Source organism: Protopterus annectens, chromosome 1.part2 (genome assembly GCF_019279795.1).
Source record: "Protopterus annectens isolate FY-2018-M chromosome 1.part2, PAN1.0, whole genome shotgun sequence".
NCBI lineage: Eukaryota > Metazoa > Chordata > Ceratodontiformes > Protopteridae > Protopterus > Protopterus annectens.
The window spans coordinates 829,416,503-829,441,241 of NC_056727.1; the positions used below are offsets into that span (position 1 = coordinate 829,416,503).

At 36.8% G+C, this 24,739-nt stretch overlaps 1 protein-coding gene across 2 annotated transcripts in view; it reads left to right on the forward strand.

Annotated features, from left to right (window-relative positions):
• Positions 1-24,739, forward strand: part of ACTN2 (actinin alpha 2) — a 575,275-nt gene that overhangs the window by 177,289 nt on the left and 373,247 nt on the right. For both annotated transcript variants that reach the window (XM_044059081.1, XM_044059086.1), the window contains exons 7-8: positions 10,658-10,739; positions 19,628-19,713. In XM_044059081.1, the coding sequence (XP_043915016.1) occupies positions 10,658-10,739; positions 19,628-19,713 (168 nt within the window). The remainder of the gene's footprint in view (positions 1-10,657; positions 10,740-19,627; positions 19,714-24,739) is intronic.

A 24,739-nucleotide genomic window follows, 5' to 3' on the forward strand; every position in this document is an offset into this window, starting at 1 on the left:
TTATAGGTTGGTACTAGGCTATTGCCCCTAGGGCCTATACAAGCCTAGCCAAACAATTCTCCGGATATTTCTTCCCACAATATTTACTTCCCTGGACCCCTGTCCAGCAGGGAGACTGACGTGATCCCCGGGGTGAATTTCTAATCTCCCATCCAATCGTCAAGGTTCCTTTTGAAGAAAGACAAGGAGGCGCTCTGCTTGACATGTATGGGCAGTCTATTCCAGAGTATGGGGAGTCTCTGGGTCAGGAACCTATCCCTCCAGCATGTTTTGTTCATTGTGATGACAAGGTTTAGATCCCTGGGGCATGTGGCTTTTAAGGATTGGGATTTCTTTAAGTGGAGCATGTCCAACAGCTCAGGGTTTGACATGGCCTTGAATGTTAAGCAGAGATCGCCTCTGGGTAGACAATATGCTACAGAGTATTTCTAATCTCCCATCCAATCGTCAAGGTTCCTTTTGAAGAAAGACAAGGAGGCGCTCTGCTTGACATGTATGGGCAGTCTATTCCAGAGTATGGGGAGTCTCTGGGTCAGGAACCTATCCCTCCAGCATGTTTTGTTCATTGTGATGACAAGGTTTAGATCCCTGGGGCATGTGGCTTTTAAGGATTGGGATTTCTTTAAGTGGAGCATGTCCAACAGCTCAGGGTTTGACATGGCCTTGAATGTTAAGCAGAGACCGCCTCTGGGTAGACAATATGCTACAGAGTATAGCTGGAGTTTTTTTAGATGGTCAGCACAGGACATCTGCTTTAGGCCTGTGATTCTTTTAGTGAGGTATTCCTGCGGTCTTTCCAGCTGTTGCAGATGTCTTGTGAGGTACATACCAAATGGGGCGTTGTACTCTATAATGGGTCTATTGAGGGATGAGTACAGTGGGACAATAACATCTTTTCTGGATGAAAAGCCCTTAGTGATGAGGTGTGCCACATAGAAGGGTTTCCTGACTGTTGTGGTGATGTGGTTATCGAAGGTGAGATCACTGTCCACCTGTGTCCCTACATCTCTTATCACAATTTCAATGTTTAGTGTACTGCCACCTATGTGGTAATTCATGGGTACATGTTTTTTTCCCAAAGGGGATAACTATACATTTCTTGGCATTGAGCTTGAGCCCATGGCTCTCACCAAGCATCTGTTTCTGTAAGGCCCTTTTGTAGAATATCCACATCATTTGGAGATTTAATAATGGCTCCCAGTTTGCAGTCATCAGTGAGCTTTGTTAGCCAGAGTCCCTTAGTTTGGCCTGTACTTCAGAGATGCAGATGCCAAACAAGAGCGATCCCAGGACTGAAACCTGAGGTACTCCACTTGTCATTTGTCTTGAGCTGGATTTGGAGTTGACTACTTTTACAGTCTGGGTTCTGTCAGTAAGCCAGTTGGCAACCCATCGAGTGATATAGGGATTTATACCCAGCTTAGTAAGTTTATTTATGATTCCAGAGTGGGGGATGGTGTTGAAGGCCTTGGTGAGGTCCTGATAGGCTGTGTGGACCACCTTAACCTCATCCACAGCTCTGTAGACTGTTTCGAAGAAGTCAATCAGGCTCAGGAGACAAGATCGGCCCTTCACGAACCCAAACTGGGTGGGGTCCAGTGTTTGAAGGTTGCCAATATCTTTGTTTATAAGTTCCATGATAATGCATTCCATGCCCTTGCAGATCAGGCTCGTCAAACTGATGGGACAATGGTTCCCGGGATCCAAGGTGGATTCCCCCTTGTGGAGTGTGATAACTGTATCTGTGCACCACTCAGTGGGCACAAAGCCTGAGGTGAGGCTATGATTAAACATGACACTTAGGTGAGGTGCCAGTTCATTTTATAGTTCATGCAGTACACAGCCCGGGATGTAATCTGGTCCCATGGATGCTGTATTCTTAGCTTTGGAGAGTGCTGTTTCTACCTGCGTGGCCGTGATTACTGGAATTTGGCAATCTTTTGGTATTGAGATGGGCCCTTTAGGGGTGAGAGGGGGGGGTGAAGTTGGCACTAAATCGATCTGCCAGGATATTGGCAATATCCTTGGGATCAGTATATTTAATGCCATTCTGTTGTAGCTCAGAGCAGATCTGAGCATTGCCATTTAGATTCTTGACATAACTATAGAATGCCTTGTGGCTGTCTTTGGAATCTGTGGCAATTTTATTTTTGTAACTAGCTTTGCATCCTGGGATTTTCCTCTTTTATGCAACAGTTTCTTCCTTCTGTTGTATAGTTTGTTTATGGCAGGGGACCACCAGATTGGCTTCCTTTTTTGGAGAAGAGTGTCTTGGTTCTATTTGGGATGGCACGATTCCTGCACGAGTGGATGTGCTTGTACAGTGCCTTAGTGTAGGATTCAGCAGTCGAACTTTCAGCTCCCGGCTCAGGGCTCTAGCACCCATTGAAATAGGTGGAGTTGAAGAAGAATGGCAGCACCTAAAAACACCATGTGTTAGGACTACAGAAAAGATATGTGGCCAAGCCAGGTATGGAAACAAGGTGCATAAGGAAAGCTGCTGGTGGAATGCAGAAGTCCAGGAAGTCATCAAAAGAAAGAAGGAGTGCAGGAAGAAGTGAGAGACAGAAAAGACTGAACAGGCTAGGAAGTACTACTGGTTGGCTAACAAGAAAAGCTAAGAAAGAAGTCGCCATAGCAAAGAATACAGCATCGGAGGCAGTGTACCAACTTCTGGAAAGTGACTCAGTAAGGGGCACAAAGAAACTATATCAGGTTGCAAGACAAAGACAGAAAGATAAAGAAGATAGTCAGACACCCTTCATAAGGGATCCCAGCAACAACCTGCTCACCAGTCCAGAGAACATCAAAGTCAGATGGAAGGAGTATTTCCAGCCGCTTCTGAATGAAGGAAACCACACAGAAGCTCTACTGCCCGAGAAAGAGCCTATGATAAAAGCAGAAGAGGAGCCCAGCCTAGAAGAAGTAAGAACAGCACTAAGGAAGATGAAGTCAGGGAAAGCAGCAAGCTCAGATGAGGTCACAGTATATACGATAAAGATCTCTCCAAAATCAGCCCAATAACAAACAACTTAAAAAATAATAAAAACGACTGCAGTATCACAGGAAACCAAACACTTTTTTTAACACAACACCTCAGGTAAGTGCTTTCGCCTCCTCAAATTCAAACACAAAGACTTCTTCAGGCAAAACTAAAAGGCACATTCTTTCTTTTATAAAACCATTAACTATCACATGATCATCAACCCAGAACACAGTCATATGATGACAGACCACAAACTCTTTATAAAAATTTAGTAAAAATAATCTGGTTAGTAAAAGACTTTAGTTAGTAAAAAACTTAACTAAAACATCCTTATCACAAGATAACCTAAAAAGTATAACCTGAAAAATAGAATTTCATTAATGCTTCAGCCCTTTTCTTTTTAGATACACAATAAATTATTCTCTATTATTAAGTCCTGGTGGGGAAACAAGCATTGAGTTTTACTTGCCAACAGTATTCTAGCCAACCTAATTCCTCTTCTGTATTTATTATGTTGGCAGTATTAGCAAGTGTTTCTAAAACTAGAAACTTATCAGTAAAAACAAAATGAAAACTCCAGCAAAGCTAGAACTTCCACTGAGTGACCTCCCAAACCTCTTGTATCAGAGGCACATGGGATATATGCAAATGACCCTTATGAACATCAGGTGTTTCAGCTAATTGGCGATTCTGAATGCCCATGACTTGTTTCATCATTTTAATGGACAATTTCAGGCCAATAAAGCCAAACCCCACTAGCTGTGGATATGCATATTTCAGCCTTGTTATCACCTCATCAGCACAGCACAAGCACATCCACAGCTAGTGGGGTTTGGCTTTATTGGTCTGAAATTGTCCATTAAAATGACGAAACAAGCCATGGGCATTTGGAATCACCAATTAGCTGAAACACCTGATGTTTATAAGGGTCATTTGCATATATCGCATGTGCCTCTGCTACAAGAGGCTTAGGAGGTCACTCAGTGGAAGTTCTAGCTTTGGTGGAGTTTTCATTTTGTTTTTCTGATTGGTTTTTCAGTGACCTTCTCACTAATTGTTTTAAAACTAGGAACTTAAAATTAATCTTACTCTTTTCTGTTTATAATGTTTACTCATAGCATTTCTATCATTGCCTATCTGTATGGCATATTTATGTTCGTATATCCTTCTATATAATTCATGCATAGTTCTCCCTACATAAAATGAATTATAATCCAAACATACTATTAGGTATACTACATTTTTAGCTTTGCAACTAAATACCCCTGGTGTTCTAACTTTGCTATTCCCCACTTCCAACTCATTTCCCTCTGTATATAGAAAGTTACACATATTACAGTTGAGGCACTTAATCATTCCACATTTGTGTTCTTCCAATTTAGATGTATTCAATTTAGCTTGAAAATAGTTTTTATAACTTTTTGCTCTTTTTTGTACAAATTTGGGTTTAACTCCAATTTTTCTAACTCCTCATTCATTCCAAATAAGCCCCAATTTTTACATAGAACATTTTTAATAGCATTAGAATCTGCACTATTCTGAACTGCCATTGCTGTTCCATAGTTATATGGTTCTCTCCTTCTATTATATGTTACTTTCCCATTTCTTTCATCCACCTGATCGTGTAACATTTTTCCACTTCTATTTCAGGATACCCTCTCTTTTCTATTTTCCTACAAAAATGGTTTGCTTCTTCCATAAAATTGCACTCTTTTTTGGTTAAGTTACTTATTCTTTTTAATTGTCCCTTTACTATATTCATCTTCATTCTTTTTGTGTGCATACTTGAATAATGGAAGTACATATTATTTTGTACTTCTGTCTTAAACACTTTAGTCAACAGTCTATTATTCTTTTTATAGACATTAAGATCTAAGAAGTTGATCTTTTCATAACTATAATGGTGGGTGAACTTCAAATAAGAACAAACATTATTTACATAATTTATAAATTCTTCTAATTCTTCAGTTGTCCCTCTCCATATCATAAATACATCATCAATAAAACATACCATTTTAATAATATGTTCCTTAAATCTGCATTCAAGTATATTAACAAGTTCCCACCTATGCATAAATACATTGGCATAACTGGGTGCTAATGCTGCACCCATTGCAACACCATTTGTTTGCACATAGATCTCATTTTGAAAAGACAAAATATTGTAACAACACAATTTCTATCATTTCCATTAATGACTCAATAGTATTGGGGGAGTACATCTTGGCTTGCAACAGTTCTTTCCTTACCATAGACATCCCTTCTTCATCTGGGATGATGGTATAGAGGGATTTAATATCTAATATCACCAACAAATCAGTGTCATTAACTTTAGTGTCCTTTATTTTCTGTAAAAAATCAAAACTGCCTTTTATGTAAGTCAAATTAGTTGTAACTACTTTTTGTAGATGTTTATCAACAAACACAGATAGGCCTTCTGTTTTACTACAGCCACTTGCAACAATGGGTTTTAGTGGGGGTTCATTTAAGTCTTTGTGGATCTTTGGAATCCCAAAGATCCGACTAATTTTAGGATTACTATTCACTAAACCTTTTGTGGTTCTTTCATCTATCTTTCTTGTATTGAACCATTCTTCAATACATGCATCAGTCATTCCATACTCCCTTTTTACTTCTTTCATTATGATATTTTTTGTAATATTTATTATCAGTGGTAGCGTTGTTGCCTCACAGCAAGAGGTTCTCCCATTCGATTCTCGGCTGGAGTGTTGGGAATGCCTTCTGTGTGGAGTCTGCATGTCCTCCCCGTGGTTGGGTGGGCATTCAAAAGACATTAGTAAATGGGAGTGCCTTCGTTGAAGGTTGAACGTCAAGCTGGCACCTTAGCATTCGTGAAAATCTACTGCCAATCATTAGCGGACCGAAGTTCCACTGTGGTGACCCCTAACCGAGAAAAGCCGAAAGACAACAACATTATCAGCCAATATTTCGCGCAATTTTCTTTCATAAAATACTTTGTAAAGTGCTCAGAACATCATCACTTGACATATAACTCACAGTTCTCTCACTCATAGCTGTAGAAATATTATTAGCTTCTATATTGGTGGTAATAAACATGCCAGTGGGTATGTCATTCAACATACACCCAGCCGGTAACATTCCAAAGCTTGCTCCTGGCAATGTGCAGTTATCCATAGCGATACAGCTGCAACCAGTCCACAAAACTCTCAAAAAGCAGCCCAATAACAATGTTATCAGTAGAAATTGGGGCTTATTTAGAATGAATGAGGAGTTATTAGAAAAAAAATTGAAGTTAAACCCAGATTTGTACAAAAAAAACAATTTTCAAGCTAAACTGAATACAGTGCAATGAAAAAGTATTCCCCCCTTCCTGATTTCTTATGTCTTTGCATGTTTGTCACACTTAAATGTTTCAGATCATCAAACAAATTTAAATATTAGACAACGATAATCCAAGTAAACACAAAATTCAGTTTTTAAGTGATGATTTTATTTATTAAGGAAAAAAACTATCCAAACCTACATGGCCCTATGTGAAAAAGTAATTGCCCTCCTTGTTAAATCATGAAGTAACTGTGGTTAATCACATTTTTGGGGAAACTGAGTTCAATTTCGCTAGCCACACCCAGGCCTGATTACTTCCAGACCTGTTGAATTAAGAGATCACTTAAATAGAACATGTCAGACAAAGTGAAGTAGGCCAAAAGATCTCAAAAAGGAAGACATCATGCCGTGATCTAAAGAAATCCCGGAACAGATGAGAAACAAAGTAATTGACATCTATCAGTCTGGAAAAGGTTACAAAGCCATTTCTAAAGCTTTGGGACTCCAGCGAACCACAGTGAGAGCCATTATCCAGAAATGGAGAAAACATGGAACAGTGGTGAACATTCACAGGAGTGGCAGGCCTACAAAAATTACCCCAAGAGCGCAGCGACGACTCATCCAAGAGGTCACAAAAGAATCCAGAACAACATCTAGAGAATTGCATGCCTCACTTGCCTCATTTAAGGTCAGTGTGCATGACTCAACCATAAGAAAGAGACTGGGCAAAAATGGCATGAATGGCAGAGTTCCAAGGCGAAAACCACTGCTGATCAAAAAGAACATAAAGGCTCATCTCACTTTTGCCAAAAAACATCTTGATGATTCCCCAAGACTTTTGGGAAAATATTCTGTGGACTGATGAAACAAAAGTTGAACTTTTTGTGAGGTGTGCATCCCATTACATCTGGCATAAAAGTAGCACAGCATTTCAGAAAAAGGATATCACACCAACAGTCAAACACGGTGGTGGTAGTGTGATGGTCTGGGGCTGCTTTGCTGCTTCTGGACCTAGATGACTTGCTGTGATTGATGGAACCGTGAATTCTTCTCTCTACCAAATAATCCTGAAGGAGAATGTCCGGCCATCAGTTCATGACCTCAAGCTGAAGGGCACTTGGGCTCTGTAGCAGGACAATGATCCAAAACACACCAGCAAGTCCACTTCTGAATGGCTTAAAAAAACAAAATGAAGGTTTTGGAGTGGCCTAGTCAAAGTCCGGACTTGAATCCAAATGAGATGCTGTGGGATGACCTTAAAAAGGTAGTTCATGCTTAGGTTTAGGGGGGCAGTTACTTTTTCACATAGGGCCATGTAGGTTTGGATATTTTTTTTTCCTTAATAAATAAAATCATTACTTAAAAACTGCATTTTGTGTTTACTTGGGTTATCTTTGTCTAAAATGTATATTTGTTTGATGATCTGAAACATTTAAGTGTGACAAAAATGCAAACAAAAAAATAAAAAATCAGGAAGGGGGCAAATTCTTTTTCATTGCACTGTACATCTAAATTGGAAGAACACAAATGTGGAATGATTAAGTGCCTCAACTGTAATATGTGTAACTTTCTATATACAGAGGGAAATGAGTTGGAAGTGGGGAATAACAAAGTTGGAATATCAGGGGTATTTAGCTGCAAAGATAAAAATGTAGTATACCTAATAGTATGTTTGGATTGTAATTAATTTTATGTAGGGAGAACTACATGTGAATTATATAGAAGGATATACGAACATAAATATGCATACAGATAAGCGATGATAGAAATGCTACGAGTAAACATTATAAATAAAAAAGTGTAAGATTAATTTTAAGTTTCTAGTTTTAGAAACACTTGCTAATACTGCCAACATAATAAATATAGAAGAGGAACTAGGTTGGCTAGAATACTGTTGGCAAGTAAAACTCAATGTGTGTTTCCCACCAAGTCTTAATAATAGAGAAGAATTCATTATGTATATAAAAAGAAAAGGGCTGAAGCATTAATGAAATTCTATTTTTCAGGTTATACTTTTTAGGTTATCTTGTGATAAGGATGTTTTAGTTAAGCTTTTTACTAACTAAAGTCTTTTACTAACCAAGGTATTTTTTACTAACTTTTCATAAAGGGTTTTTGGTCTGTCATCATATGACTGTGTTCTGAGTTGATGATCATGTGACAGTTAATGGATTTATAAAAGAAAGAATGTGCCTTTTAGTTTTGTCTAAAGTCTCTGTGTTTGAATTTGAGGAGACAAAGGCTCTTACCTGAGGTGCTGTGTTGAATAAAGTGTTTGGTTTCCTGTGATACTGCATTTGTTTTTATTATGATATGATAAAGATGGTAGGTGACATAGAGGAGAAATGGCTCCTGAGGGTACTAATAGCAATGTGGAGAGAAAGGCATATCCCAGATGACTGGAGAAAAAGCATACTCATCCCAGTGTACAAGAACAAAGGGGACATCCACAACTGTGGGCAGTACAGAGGCATCAATCTCCTGTCACATTGCATGAATGTTCTGGAGAGGGTGATTGATAAATGAATTTGCAGAGTAGTAGAATGTAAGATGGGAGATGAGCAGTTTGGATTCAGATCAGGATGCAGCACAATTGACCTGATGTTTGCACTGAGACAGGTACTTGGGAAGAAGCTAGAGATGAGGAGAGAGTCTAACTGGGCATTCCTAGACTTGGAGAAAGCATATGACAAGGTTCCAAGAAAGCTGATATGGGCAGTACTGCAATGGAAGTCCCATAGACATTGGTAGAATTAATGCAGGTTATGTACAAGGACCCAATGACTCAAGTACGAACAGTGTTCGGCCTCACAGAGGGGCTCCCAGTGGGAGTGGGTGTACATCAGAGTTCAGCTCTGAGCCCACTGCTGTTCATACTGGTGATGGACTACATTAGCAAACAGGTTGGAGTGAATGGATCAACAAAGCTGCTGTATGCAGACGATGTGGCAGTACAGGCAGACTCTGAACTAGAACTCCAGCAAAGGATAGGAAAATGGAATGCAAATCTGAAGGCACATGGGATGAAACTAAGCACAGATAAGATGGTGGTAATGGCATCAAATTGGGGAAATCAGAAGAAGCTGAGAATAGAGATAGAAGGGAAGATAGTGGAACAGGTAAACAGCTTCAAGTATCTGGAAGGGGTAGTTGAGGAGAAGGGTAGTCTGAATGAAGAGGTCAAAGCTAGAATTAGGGGGGCTGCAGTCAACTGGCATAGAGTATCAGGTGTAGTCTATGACAGAAGAATGCCAAAGAAGCTGAAAAGTAAGGTGTATAAGACAGTGGTGTGACCAATACTACTGTATGGTACAGAAACCTGGGCAGTAAAGGCAGAACAGTTGAAGAAGCTAGAGGTGATGGAAATAAAGTGCCTGAGAAAGGTGGTTGGATGCACACTGTGGGACAGACGAAGAAATGAGGACATAAAATCAGAAGCCAAAGTAGCTCCAAATTGCAGAAAAGATCAAAGATGCCACTGCCTGATATCCCAGCCCCTTGGAAATGCTCATTAGATTTGGTTTGTTATTACCTTTTCCAGGTTCATAGGTATGTACTAGGCTAGCTGCCCTTGGCCATTTTAAGCCTAGTATAAGATAATGTTGGAAAAGGTGGTCACTAGGTATTAAATTTTCACAAAAAAAAAAATTGTAGAAAATGTTTTGTACAAAATGTTCTGTTTTATTTGAAAAAAAAAATATTTTCTGTGAATTGAATACCTGGTGACCACCTTTTCCAATGTTATACTTGGTTTTAGTTCCACAAATAACGTTTTAGCCACTTGGTTTGGTTATTTGAAAACCAAAGAAACCGTGTTGGGTAAAACCTTGGTGCAGAAATAAATCCAAATGGAAGGTAAAAAGTAAGAAGTAAAAAATGCACCAAGATAACACACAGCAAACGTTTAATCACAGCAAAGTACAAAGTGGTAAGCGCTTTCACAACCGAAGTTGCTTCATTAGACACCACAGTAAAAAATGCACAGGTTTAAATAGAGATTCTAAAATGCCAATTAATCAATAAAAATCACACAATGATTAAGTAGCAGTGAAAAACAATTAAGCCTGTGCTTTTGTGCCTTTGCTGTGATTAAACGTTTGCTGTGTGTTATCTTGGTGCATTTTTTACTTTTTACCTTTCGTTTGGTTTGGTTATTTGGCCATTTTAAGGTTAGCCAGTTTCCCTTTTTGTGCTTGAAATAACCAAGCCTGTTTGATTATAGAATTGCCTTACCCATCACATAGCGATAATTATATATTGCCCCTAATAAGAATAACTGGGATCATATCATAGATAATATATTTATATTGCAGCGTATTTATCTCACTGTTGACTAGAGACTTAAGTTTGTTTTTTTTCTTACAGGACGATCCTCTTGGCAATCTGAATCTTGCTCTAAATGTTGCTGAGAAACACCTGGACATTCCAAAGATGCTGGATCCTGAAGGTAAACTTTGCATGACACCTGGAATAGAACATTTAAAGTCACTGCCCATTTAAAGTCATCTCACTAATTTAATATGAAATACTCTTGCAACAAAGATGCTATGTTGCTTCTGTGATGCAAGAGTATTTCATGCCAGATGCCCATGTTTGCATCTGCCTGGATGTGTGTATGTGGGAAAGTCTGCGTGTTTGTGTGTGTGTGTTTGTGCGTGTGTGTGTTTGTGTGTGTGTGTGTGTGTGTGTGTGTGTGTGTGTGTGTGTGTGTGGTGTGGGTGAGAGTGCAAGTGCGAGTGCGAGTGTGTGTGTGTGTGTGTGTGTGTGTGTGTGTGTGTGTGTGTGTGTGTGTGTGTGTGTGTGTGTATATATGTCAGAGTGTGCAAGCAGGTGTGTGACAGAGTGTTTCCTTAAGAGCGTAAGAGAGTCTGCAGGTACTTATTTGCATCTGCATAGATGTGTGTATATGGGAAAGTCTGTGTGTTTGTGTGTGTGTGTGTTTTGTGTGTGTGTGTGTGTGTGTGTGTGTGTGTGTGTGTGTGTGTGTGTGTGTGTGTGTGTGTGTGTGTGTGTGTGTGTGTGTGTTGAGAGGTGCCTGTGCAATTGGCATGTGTCGACTTGTAAGGAGAACACTAGTGAAGTTGTGTCTAACAGAGCAGTGTTTGAGTCAAAGACATGGTAATTAGGTGCTAATGAAGTGTTACTCAGCTCAGTGTTTGATTCAGGAATTAAAAGGATATAAAGACAGCCAGCTTCTTAGATGGGATATCATGAAAAGTAGACTAGCCATTAAGATAAGAGAATAAACTAGAAGGAATTAGAGAATCAGTAAATGATGATTAGAGCAGTTGCAAATTCAGGTCAAGGAAAAAAGAGACCTCAAAATGAAGATGATGATAAATATGAGTAGCAGCTTGGAGAGTTAAAAGAAGAACTAGAAAAACTGATAGATAAAAAGAGGAAATTCTACATGGAAGGTATGAGAGGCTGTTTTTAAACATTCCTCGTGTTATCAACATATGATGGTGGTGAAGCTAAGGCAACAAAAAGCCCATTAATTCATTAGGTATTTCTTAGTGGGTGATACAAAAAAGGAAGATACTACATCTGATAGAAATATTAGAGGATTCAAACAATTATCTGGAACCCTTTATAAGGCTTGGAAGGTATCTAGGGATATGAAGCATGACATGGAGTAATTCCTGGCAGGAGTGAAGCTCCTCAGCTAACAGAAGAACAAGCAGCTAACCTGCTGGAACCTATAGGCCACCAGGAGCTGAAATAGGCACTAAGAAAATCCACATGCTCTGCTCTAACAGGCTCCAGATACACATCTGGAAAGAGGCTGAAGACATGCTATATGAAACTCTGGAATGATTATATAATCAAGAACCATAGAACTGGTGCAAAAGAATCCAATGATAACCAAGACTACAGAAAAATCTACTTAAAATGCTTTAATGAATAAATGAACAAAACTGAAAGTTAAGCTCTTTCATCCTCACCGTGTCAACAAGGACTTCATCAAAACTGTTCTGATGAAATCTTCGTTGACATAGTGAGGACTAAAGTGCTTAACTTGCAATATAGAGCTGCATATACAGATGATATATTGGTGTTCATGAAAAATCCTATAAAAGATATGGGTGCACTATTCGTAATTTTGCAGTAGTTTGGCAGGTTCTTAGGATACAAGATTAAAATAGATAAAACAAAAGCATTTTTATTGAATGCACAGATGAAAATTCGTTAGACCTACAAACATCCAGAAATATGGAAGGTGGGAAGAATTAAAGACCTAGGGGTTTAGCTAGGGCCTACTTTAGAAAGCTCAGCAATGAATCCTTACAAAGGATAAAAGCAGATCTGAACCAAAAAGCCCAGGCAGCAAACTGTTTAATGCTGCCTTTATGGCTCTATACTTTCCAAGCTTTCCTTTGGTGGGCCCCATTTTTGAAGATAGTAAAAAGCATAAAGCATTACTTTGTATGGGAAGGAAAGAAATCTAGAATGTTTTAGGATAGATTCTTGATAATGGAAGAATGGAGGGAATATGGCTACCAGACCTGTTAAATTATTTTATAGCTGCTCAATTTAAATTTTTGCTGGTGATGCAAACAGAAGGACATGAGCCTAATTGGAAAGTAATAGCTGTCATGTTTTTGGAGGGACAGTGGGATAAAGCCCTTACAAAATCACAGAAAAAAGCTAAGGAACCAGAAAGATGTGATACAGTATTAACGCCAATGTTTACAATAACCAGAAAGTTTTAAAACAGAGCTACTAGCCCTGTGAAAGAACTTTGTCAAAGTAATAGTTTTGTTGGGTAATGTGACAAAGGATATGATTGCTGTGGAGAGCTGGACAGAGAAACAAACAAACTTAACAAAATGGAAGGGAATGGGTGACCTGGCAGAAATTAAAAGAAGAATATATATTAAGAGAGGGGATATGATTTCAGTATGAGAGCTTAATGAGACCAGCAAGGAAACTCAAACTTGTCTCGGAAGGAGAAACATTTATGCCAGATCTGATAGAAATACTAACAATAGATAGAAAACTCCTACCTCAAGAAAGAGAATGCTGAGTATAAAGAAAGTGGCATTAGAACGGCAAGCTAATTGGGAGAGGGAACCGAATAGACAACTTTCTTTTAATTTATGGGAATATACATGCACCCTTATAAGAAAAACAATGAAAAATAAGGAAGTTTAAAATCTTTGTGTGGAAGTGTTTGCATAAATATTTTTATACCTCAGCAAGAATGAAACATCTACTCATTGATATCAGATATATGTTGGAGATGTAGATCAGTTACAGGAGAAAACTGGGGAAATTTTTTTTATTTATTTTCTTTTAATTTATGTATCCTTTGTTGACCAGGTTTGTCCCACTAGGCTAGTAGCCTCTTTCAGGGAAAACCTGAGGTGGTATTTATACTCCTAGGGGAAATTTGACCAGGACATCAGGGAACTTACCTTAGTATTTTTGATAGGTGTCATGGCTGCTTTTCCATCCACCTGAACTTCTACCAACTCAAACAGATGGGACCTCAGTTTAACATCTCTTGTGAAAGGCGGCACCCCCTTATGCTGCACTGCAGTGTCGGAAATCTATCTATCACAGAACCTTGGGGAATTCCTAACATAATTTTGCAACTATCTGAATAACTATTGCCTATTCTAATTTTTCAACTCTTGTTCTTAAGCCATTTATCTATCCACCTCCCTAGAAATCCATTCACAATATATTTGGATAAAAAGCTCATAATTCCACTATGACGGATGGTGTCAAATGCCTTTGCCAAATCAAGATAAACTACCTCCACTGCCAAGCCCTGATCCTTACCTTCCTCAGAAATTCAATAGACTTGTGAGACATGATCTGTTTCCTGTAAAACTGTGTTGAGAAATGTCTTTGCACATGGTTACTTTATTACACAACAGCTCTAATGCAAAATTCAGGTAAGGTTTATGGGTCTATAGTCGTCCAGGGAATTAGCTACTCTCCCCTTTGGAATAAGCATAATTGTCACCTTCCATAATTCAGGGACTTAACAGCACATTAAGGTTTCCTGAAATAGGAATAAGAGGCATCCAGTTAAACTAGCAATGATATTTATCAAAAAGTATCTATTTGGTCCATCTGGTCCTGCTGAAGTTGTAGTTTTTATTTCCCCTAATGTTTTTATTTAAAAATTCATAAGGTAATTAAAGGATGCATATCACTGCCTTCAAATTCAGCTGCATTACTGCAGGTACTGGGTAAAGGCTGGTTGCCAAGCAAACTTGCCTTATTGTTTCATTGATTCTAATTCTGCCAGCTGCAGAAAGGAACCTCTTAAGAAATATGTATTGCTGAGCAGGTATTAGTAAGAGATGTGTGGATCTAATTAATAACACAAGTGGAATTAGACTTAGAAGCATCACGTACACCTGGTCTCAATTATGCTATCCTTTTAAAACTCATTTTAAAAAGTATATGCAGCAATGCATATATAACAAAAGAAACATCTTGGTAACCAACCATGTAAAAAAAAAAAAAAAAAAAAACTAAACTAAAAAACACGAAAAGAGAGAAATATTTATTCACTAAGCACTTTCATCCTTAAAAACATGGACTTCATCAGAGTTACACAGAAAATAAAATAAGAATTATTTATACACCAAACAGCACATAAATGCTTAGATAATTAAATAGTTAAATATAATTACAACTTCTTAGATCTTTCATCTTTAAAAAACAGTTAATATTAATGATTTCATTTAAACCTAGAAAATTTTCAACCCCCAACATCATTTGCCATAAACTTTCTTTTTGTTCAATAACATTTTTATATTCACCTCCCCTACTACTTGTATTAACAATTTGTAATCCAGGAAGTACTTGTTACTTCTTTTTCTTTCTAAAGTGGCCAGTTTTCATTCTTTTGTTATGCTTGAGTTGTAGTCCTTAAACTCATCTCCTCTCCCCTGAACATCTCCTTTCATATCTGTTAAACTGGCAAATTTAAGCTGTTTGCAGGAGACAAGGCTCATATGCTGAGAATGCTGTTCAGTGTGATTACCCCTGTTTGTCTTTTAAGCAGTCATTAAAAAGCAAGAAATGGTAATTAAACCTGAGTGACTAAAAGACAGCAGGGTATATGTGAAAACACATGTAAAGTCAATGCAATGACAGGAGCTTAGGGGCTATGATGTAATATTTTAAAGCCAAACACTGCATTATGGGATACCTGGAGGTAGACTAAAAAAATCAAGATGCCGGACCCTGTGGGCAGACTCTGGAATTACTTTTAAAAAAATAAAAAAGTATATAGAGTCCAAAAGTAATGTTAAATGTTGGAAACGTCAAGACTTAATAAAATAAACATTTTTTTTCAGTCTGTGAGCGTGGTTCTCCTTTAACATAGTTTTATGAAGTTTTGAATAAACTATTTCATTATTTTTCAATGTCCACTGTCTTTGTTCTCCTGTTTCATTGAATAAGTACTAAAAAATCAAACTTACATTTTTTTCAGTTGTAATGAAAACCATTTTCCCAATTCCATTTTTACATAAAATAATAAATGTTTACAGTTTTTGTTAAAAGCAGAGTTTGAAATAGAATATACATATTATTTTGTTGAAAAGTATTTGTTTTTGGTACAAAAATAATGCATAGAATTCTAGCACATCTGAGTTTTATAACAAAAGTTAGTATTATTAGTGATTAATAAATTCTCAGCTCACTTGTTGATATGAGCTGTGTACTATGAATGAGATATGTACTGGAACTGGGGTACTGTCCAGTATTAATACATTACTGGGTTTAATGAGCCATTCCAGAATAAAAACATGAAATAACTGATGAAATATTATTTTACGTATAATGGCAGATAGTGTTCACATGAACTGCCTACTACGAGTGAGGTATGTACTGGTGCTTGGGTACTGCCCAGTACTGACATGTTGCTGGGTTTAATAGGCCATTCTATGACAATAAAATGAAATATATAACTGCATACAATATTATTTTATATAATGCGATGTCTAAGAAAAAAAGGTTATAACTAGATGTGAGCTATAGAACTATGATTCAGTATTTAAATCATTTTATTAGCATTTTGAAGTACAGTACATTACAAATACAGCAAGTAAAACCTGCAGTAGTACCACTTGCTTTCTGGAGATAAGAATACCATTACATAATACTAAACAAAGTAGATTCCGCCCATCCAGGAGTGTTCCACTCTCTTTATAACTAATTCTCATATATAAATGTTGTGAATGTTGTAAAAATGTTGTGAATTTCTGTATTTTATAGTATGTACTGGAGCTTTTCTCCTCGGGTCTCCACTGAAAAAGGGCCACAAGCCCTCATAACATCAGGGTGTGAGCCTATCAAAGAGGAGTCATGTACACTTATACCACAGTCTAAATCTACCAAGCTATTACCAAAATGATAGCATATATGTTCAAAGATTTGACTCTTGGGTCACTGATCAGGTTTTGTGATGCTCTGATTCTCACATTTTAAAACTATTAGCTTAAAGCTGATTGTCCTTAGGTTTGACAAGTAATGTCTCTTAAACATTATTTTGAGTTGCAGAATGGAACAATGAATGTATTCACTTGAGATATATTGCTCTGGGCTATCATGCATGATTTTCTGTCCTTGTATATCAGGATGTGTAATGTAATTAGACTTTTTTTCTGTCCTTCAAGGTATGTCTGAAATCTCTGGTAGATCAGCACAGCTATCTGATTAAAAATAAAATGTATAACGATGTCACTGATGCATCAATGTGTAGTGCCATGATTATTAGAAACCATGAACAGAGATCTTGTTTTTTCCATACAGATATAGTAAATACAACCAGACCTGATGAGAGAGCAATTATGACTTACGTTTCCTGTTACTATCATACATTTTCTGGTGCTCAGAAGGTGAGGATTAATGGATGGACAAAGTCCAGCTTGTCACCTTCTTCTAGCTGTACTCTGATTAATTCCTTCTAGCCTCTTTATTTTCTCGCTTATCCACTAGTAATCTCTGTTCTGTTGAACCTTAGAAGATAGCATTCATTTTGTGGCATTATGCATCCTTTCTAGTAAAAACCAGTAGAAGTGAGGCTGTTTGTGATTAGGAAATAGTACACATGTTTATATTGTTGTGCCATACAAGGGAATGGGTCAAACATCTGCTATAGTAGCATCTCTTGCATTCCAGCTAGATGACAAACATTCATTATTTATTTATTTATTTATTTTTTTCAATAATAAATCTTTATTATTTTCCAATTTTTAATACAATAATACACAAAGCAAAAAAAACGAAAAGGAAAACAGTATCTAAAAGAAACTTATAACAACAATGCTGCAATATATATACATTATATACATGAATGCTTCCAACAGTTAAATAAGATCATTATACATTTAAATAAAATTCTGGAAAAGAGTATTAAAAGATCTGGTATCAATATACAGTTTCCAGTCTGTGGCAGAAGGGTATGGTTTTATTAAAAATTTAGTACTGCATTTAGATGTAGTTTTCTGTCTTGAGAATTGTAACACAATTATCATTTACTTTATAGCCTGTTATTTTAGGGACAATAACATGTTTTTGTGGAATGCAGTTAAAATGAAAGCTGTTCAGATTTCATCTGATTATGTTCTTGGTTGTCAGCAGGGAGAGACAGATGCAAGACTGTAACTGAAACTTTGTCAATGATATAGTTTATAAATACAGCTCTGAGCTTAATACCACCTTAAGAAAATATGTCCAAACACATTTTAATACATTTTCACTGCAGTATGTATTACGCATAATTGTGCAGTATCTTCCTCACAATGTTTTTGATATTGAAATCCTCACTTTCGATATTTTCAATCAACCTTTTTTTACCCTAGGTTTAGTCTGGTTTTGGAAAGTCCTTTCTTGTACCTGCCTTACTGCCCTAACCCTGCTTATTTTCTCCATTGCCATGTCACAGTGGCATGAGGCCCATAGCTCTCAACTTCTTAGGGCAAGAAATCTGGACAAAGCCATAAATAATGGGGGGATAAAGGCCCAGAAATAGGGACAATTGTTAAATATTGCTCTTATAAGCTTAGAAAGTTGATAAAATAACAGGTTTTGCATTATAATGAATTTTCTGAAGGGTATGAAGTCTGAATCTCAAATGTTTGTCATTATTTTCTGAACTTCATTCCTCAATGACTTGCCAATGATTTGCCAGAAAACAACAATTTTATGAGTAACGGGCTAAAAATATGAGGCAAAAATCCAGACATTCTGCAAAAATCTGGACAGCTGAGAGAAAGCCTGAAACTGATCATTCTTGTGGTTTTCTTTCTAGTTACAAAGTTGTAAATAATCAAGATTATTTATTCATCATCTTGTGTTTGATATTTGCACAAGCAAATTTATACCTAGACCTTAATAAATACACAAGCCCAGTGGTTTGACTCTGAATTTTGAAATACTGTGAATTACCTTCCAAAACATCTGTGTTATTTTTCAACTACAATAAGAAAAGCAAAAAAATAATATAACTGTAGTGTCAAATAAGGTAATCTAAAATTGATTACAAGTATAACACAAACTGTTTAGAAACTCTGAAATTTTTGATAATAACGTTTCATGAACACCCTTTAACTGAACACACACACTGAAGCAGCAGTATCATTCAACATTAAGCCCTTGCTGAAAGTATTATACCTGAGAACCATATAATGACCTGCCTGCAGTTAGTATTTCTGTTATATTTCCATTTAGTTTACAGCCAGTATGTGTTAATTATGGAATTATATCTGTGAGAGCTATGAGTTATGAGGACACAGTAGAAGAATGTGGCATTTAATGCAAAAAAAAAAAATAAGAGAACCCAGGAAAACTGAGCAGAATGAATGCACACCTGTTACTTGTGGATATTATAAAGTTAAACTTCATTACACAACCAAGTTGCATTCCAGTTGATCTGTGCTGCTAAAACTGGAGCAGAAAGAATAACATTAAATCAAATTTAGCGGCAAATGTTGAACAGGCTGCAGAACTGCAATACTAATGATCATAAAACATTTTATTCACCATTCATTGTTCATTTCAAAAGAAGATATACTATGAACATTATTGATGAGAGCAGTTGTCAGCCAGTCTATACTTGTTTTACTACCATGATCAGTGTTACTAGGCAACAGTTAGCAAATATCACTACTGGGTTTTACTGTCAGATGGGATGCATTAAAATGACATGAAGTTTTAACTCTTTAGCTGAGACCAGGAAATCTGACACAGCTGTAATGGATTTCCCAGTATCAGACTTTGAGGGGTTAAATATATCGTATTTGCTGTTTGTATTCTTTACTCTTCCTTTTCCTACTCCTCCATTTTATTTCTCCTCCCTTCTAGACATTGTGAATACTCCTAAACCTGACGAGAGAGCTATCATGACTTACGTTTCCTGCTTCTACCATGCATTTGCTGGAGCAGAGCAGGTATTCTTCTTTCCCTTTTGCCTGCTTTTTACTTTTATATATTTGCAGGTGGTTGGTGCTTGTTTTAGCTTTTGATTAGTGTTCTTCTGAATGACTATTTATCTTGTATTGTGATAGATTGCATAGATATAATATAACATGACTTCCAACTATGAAAATGTGTGAAGTTTTTATACTTAAAATTACTGTAGAGTCAGACCTAATTAAATTGACAAGGAAATGTTGCAGTTCTGTCAGCTGTATTTCAGGGTGAACAAGGAGACAGTGAAGGAATTTAAATGCATTTATGCTTCATCATGCTATATTACAGAATACGTATGCACTTAAAGTATGTTACAAATGTGCACTGCAATTTTGTATTTTTTTTTATTGTAAATGCCTTCACAAACAATTTTTTAACTAAACACATCAAGAGTTATCTCTACTCAGACAATGTATTCTGAATAAACTGTGACTGATAACATTCTTCCAGATTTTTATAAACATTTACTAGAACATATCCGAAACCAAAAATTACATTGTGTGTGTTTTATTGTATACATAATTGTTTAAAAACTGGAGTTATTTAAAGATCTCAACAGACCTTATCCTTTCTATATATTGAAGGGACTCAATGCCTACTGCTTTTTGTGAGCTATTCAAAAATGTGAAGAGGCACTATATTATTCCATTCATGGTGACATCATTCTTAACAGACAAAGCAAGGAATCTTAAATCCAGAATGTTGGCTTGTGCTGAATCTGAACTGAATCATTAGTAGTTAAAGCTGTGTGGTCAGTAAGATGCAAAAGTATAAGGTAGTTGTCAAGTAAAAATGAAAACAGTACTCCTTCAATCATCCATCTGTCCGTCTATCCACCCATCCTTCCACCCATCCATCCATCCATCCATCCATCCATCCATCCATCCATCCATCCATCCATCCATTCATCCATCCATCCATCCATCCATCCATCCATCCATCCATCCATCCATCCATCCATCCATCCATTTTTTAAACCACTTACCATGCAGGGTTTGCATTGATTTCATAAAGCTATTTTGCACAAGGTTCATTGGTGACAGGCATTAAAGTATTCACAGGTTGATCTAATATTTCAAATTTCCTGCTTATGTGTGACAACTACTATGTTACTTAGTACAAATATGCATTAAAATGTATTATATTGCACATGGAAGCTTTATAGCTACTCTAAATTTATGGCATTAGTGGAAGCATTTTTAATGAACAATATTTTGCCAGATTCTAAGTACACAATTTCTGAAAAGTTGTTTTGTAGTATAATTGTTTTGCTCTGAAAACATTGTTTTGCTGTTTCAGTTCACTTTCACATATATTAAAAACTGATTTGACTTATATGAAGCACTGTTGTACAACTTGTACACTAACAGACTGACATTAAATAGGTGTGTTAATATATGTGAAGCAATACAAAATATTTTTCTGCATAAGTACCTGATTACTGACACAAGAGTGATACTGCAATAATCAGAAAGGTTGAGAAGACTATACCAGTAATAATAACTAAATATAGGAAATGTTAATTTCCATCAGTTTTATATTATTAGGTATTATTCTGTAGAGTATTTACATAAGAAGTACAAGGAAACAAAGTTTTGTTCACTCTTATTGACATTTAGCTACAGTGTAAGTCAATATTCAATATTAACAAATGCTTATTTTTTTACTAAAGTAATTTATGTTGGGGTTGTAGAAATTCTATTTGAACTATAGGGGAAATGATACTAAACCTTGTAGTTTTTAATGATTTGAAGTGCAGCTTAAACTGATTCTTCAAACAATATCAGACATTCTCTCTTCTCAGTTATTACAAATTCATACAACTCACCACTTCCAAATAATATGTTGCCAGAAACGAGAATATGGTCCCTAAATTCTACCCTGCTGTTACCACACAATGTGATGGAGAGACAGGGTTTGAATTCCCCATCTGCCACAAAATATTGTGAGGTGTAGGAGGTATGGAGCCTAAATGTGTACCACTAGCACCTACTTTGTATGCAAGGGTGTCTGGCTTTAAAAAACCTTATGACAAATGTGCACTATTACCCTTAGTTACGACCATCACCTGCCACATCCAAATAAGCTTTATATCATCAGCTACAGAACAGTTATAATCACTGACTCCTGAGGGTTTCACTCTCTTCAGTATTATTCCAGTGCCTTCAAGTGTAGTCATTCTAACAGTAACCAAGACTTTAACCAAACTATTTTTCTGTCCACAAACTCTTACAATGTCGCCCAGGAGGAGTCACTAATGCCTCACTACTGACAGTACCCCTTTCCTCTATTCGTAGTACACAGCACCACCCATCAGATAACTAATCTGGTACCAAGACCTCAATTACTGAACACTCTTCCAATCAAACACCCAACATTAAATTACAAAAAAGCTGATAGCAAGCAGTTTCTTTTCAAAATGGGTGGCTGCCCATAGTCATACCAGTGATGTGAGGATGCCATTCATTAATAAAATAAGACATCAGCCACAAGCTATTAAAAATGAACAAATGAAAAAAAGATCAAATTATATGTACAATGTTGCAACTGCACAGGGAAAATAAAATTAAGTTATTCGTACTGGTAGGCTGATGGCAGAAAATACCCTGCTTTTGTTGCTGTTTGAAATTTCTTACTTTAGCTGACTGAAAACCCAGATGAAAATTAAGTCTACCAAGTTAGTGATATAGAAACTCTTGTTTAAATTTCTGTACAAGTTAGAAATCCTCTAGTCTGAATAACAGTCCCAGGCAAACAGAAAGAAAGGGACGTTAGTAACTCTGGTTCAGTGTATTCCATGGAGGTTAAAGAGGATTTCCAAGTTTAAATAACAGTCTCAAACAAAAATCAAGAAAAGAACAGCAGCAGCTGCTCTGGTTTAATACATTCAAAAGAGGTTAGAAAGATTGCAAACACAAATAGAATTTGATTTTCCTTTCAAAATATCTGCTAGAATACACAGAAAGGTCTATTCTATAGCTTAGCAATTTAGCTTACAAAAGACACAATGATCTTGCTAACAGTAAACAATTCCATATTACAGAAAACAATTTCATGTTATCAAAATAGTTACAAATTCTATATTTCTAATAAAATACACAGCAATTTACGTTTAAATCCATATATATATATATATATATATATATATATATACATATGTACATGTAGTATCTGACACGTGAATACACATATGATATATATTTAGCATCTGACATATTTTTTCACATGTATGCTTTGCATAGTTATATGTTTCTACCATGAAATCAGAGGGCTGTCTTCTTGTCTTTCACTTGTCATTCAGATCAGAAAACTTTGTTTATATAATTTAATGGGATACTTCTGATTCAATGTACAAGACTGATTTTAGACCAAATCATATGTTTTATGAGGTGGGCCTGTAAGAAATATATTAGCAGTCTGGAACAAAATATTTGAACCAATTAAGTTATAATCACATTTTCAAATCTGAGAATGCAGTCTACTAAATGTGCCAGTTTGCATAATTTTATACATAATCGCAGCCTAAGCATTCTTGCTGTTAATGACAATGCAAGTCAAATGTTGTTGTTTGTACTGTAGTATAATATAGCACATTATACTGGTGATAATAAATGGCACGGACCCTGGCTAACTAGGGCAATGCAATTAATATCATAAAATGGTCACAGGATTCTACAACATTCACAGATTTTCTATTAACTGTACAGAATAATAGCAGTGGTAGCACTCAGCTCAGTACTGGGCCTGCTACTATTTGGCAACTATTTCTCTGAAATGGAACCATCAATATGGCTGTACAGAGATTCTGTAAATAGCTCAGAATATGAGATTGCATGTTACTGGGTTTGGGGGTGCTTGGAATTTAGCCAAGGTGTTGTTTAGTAGAGAGAGGTTGAGCCTTGGAATAGTTGAGTTTATATCACGTTATCGAAAGATGAAAATAGCTAATGCTATTTCATCGGCCCCAAAACATCTAAACATGGAAATACTGAACATTCAGAACAGCGAATTTTTTCCCATGGAAAAAATTTGCTGCTCCGAAACACATACACACAACACAAGCACATCAGACAAACAGCAACCACACACATACACTTAAATTCCTACATCTAACGCTACACTAAACTAAACATACACTACTATCTACCCACTTACCTTAACCCAAACCCTAACTCTAAGGTCCGTCACTATCGCACACTCACCTAACCCGCGCCCTAAACCTAACTCACTTAAACCGCCCCTAACCCTAAAGTCTGTCACTATCGCACACACACCTAACCCGAGCCCTAACCCTAACTCACTTAACCCGCCCCTATCCCTAACGTACAAACAATCGCACACTTACCTGAACCCAATTCGTAACTTTCCACCACAGCACTAAGAATAGTGAAGCCACAGAAACGGCCAACCGAATTCTTTCCCGAGGAAAGAATTCACTGTTCTGCAGCTTCCCTATTCTTAGCGTTTGCTGAATAGTGTTCGATATCAGAACATTCAAAGTTTTAATACTTCGATGTTCTGATATAGACCCAAATAGTTGTCAAAGGTTTTTGGTTTCACTGGATCCCCAGATTTAATTTTTATTTTAAGTAATACTGTCTTATGGTCAGATCTGAGGAGTGAAGACATTACATTCAGTGAGGAACATGCACCCCACCCATTTTTGTGAGTACAAGGTCAAGGATGTTTGACCCCTCTTAGGAGAATGGACCAACTGTTCTGCAAAGTTGGTATTAACAAAGTTTAGGAATCACTTGGCTTGTGCATTAGAAGTGGTGTAGTATTCTCAATTTATAGAGGGCTAGTTGAGATCCCCCAAGAATATCATATTGGGTTGAATGCTGAGGAATGCTAGTATATTGAGATAGGTAGCATGGGTTTCCTGGGACATGGAGGGAACCTATAGGTTGCAATGATATGGTAGGAGACCATGTTTATGGTGAGTTGCACATGTATGAGTTCCAGTGAGTCATACACTTTAACTAGTTTGGATGTGAGGTTGAT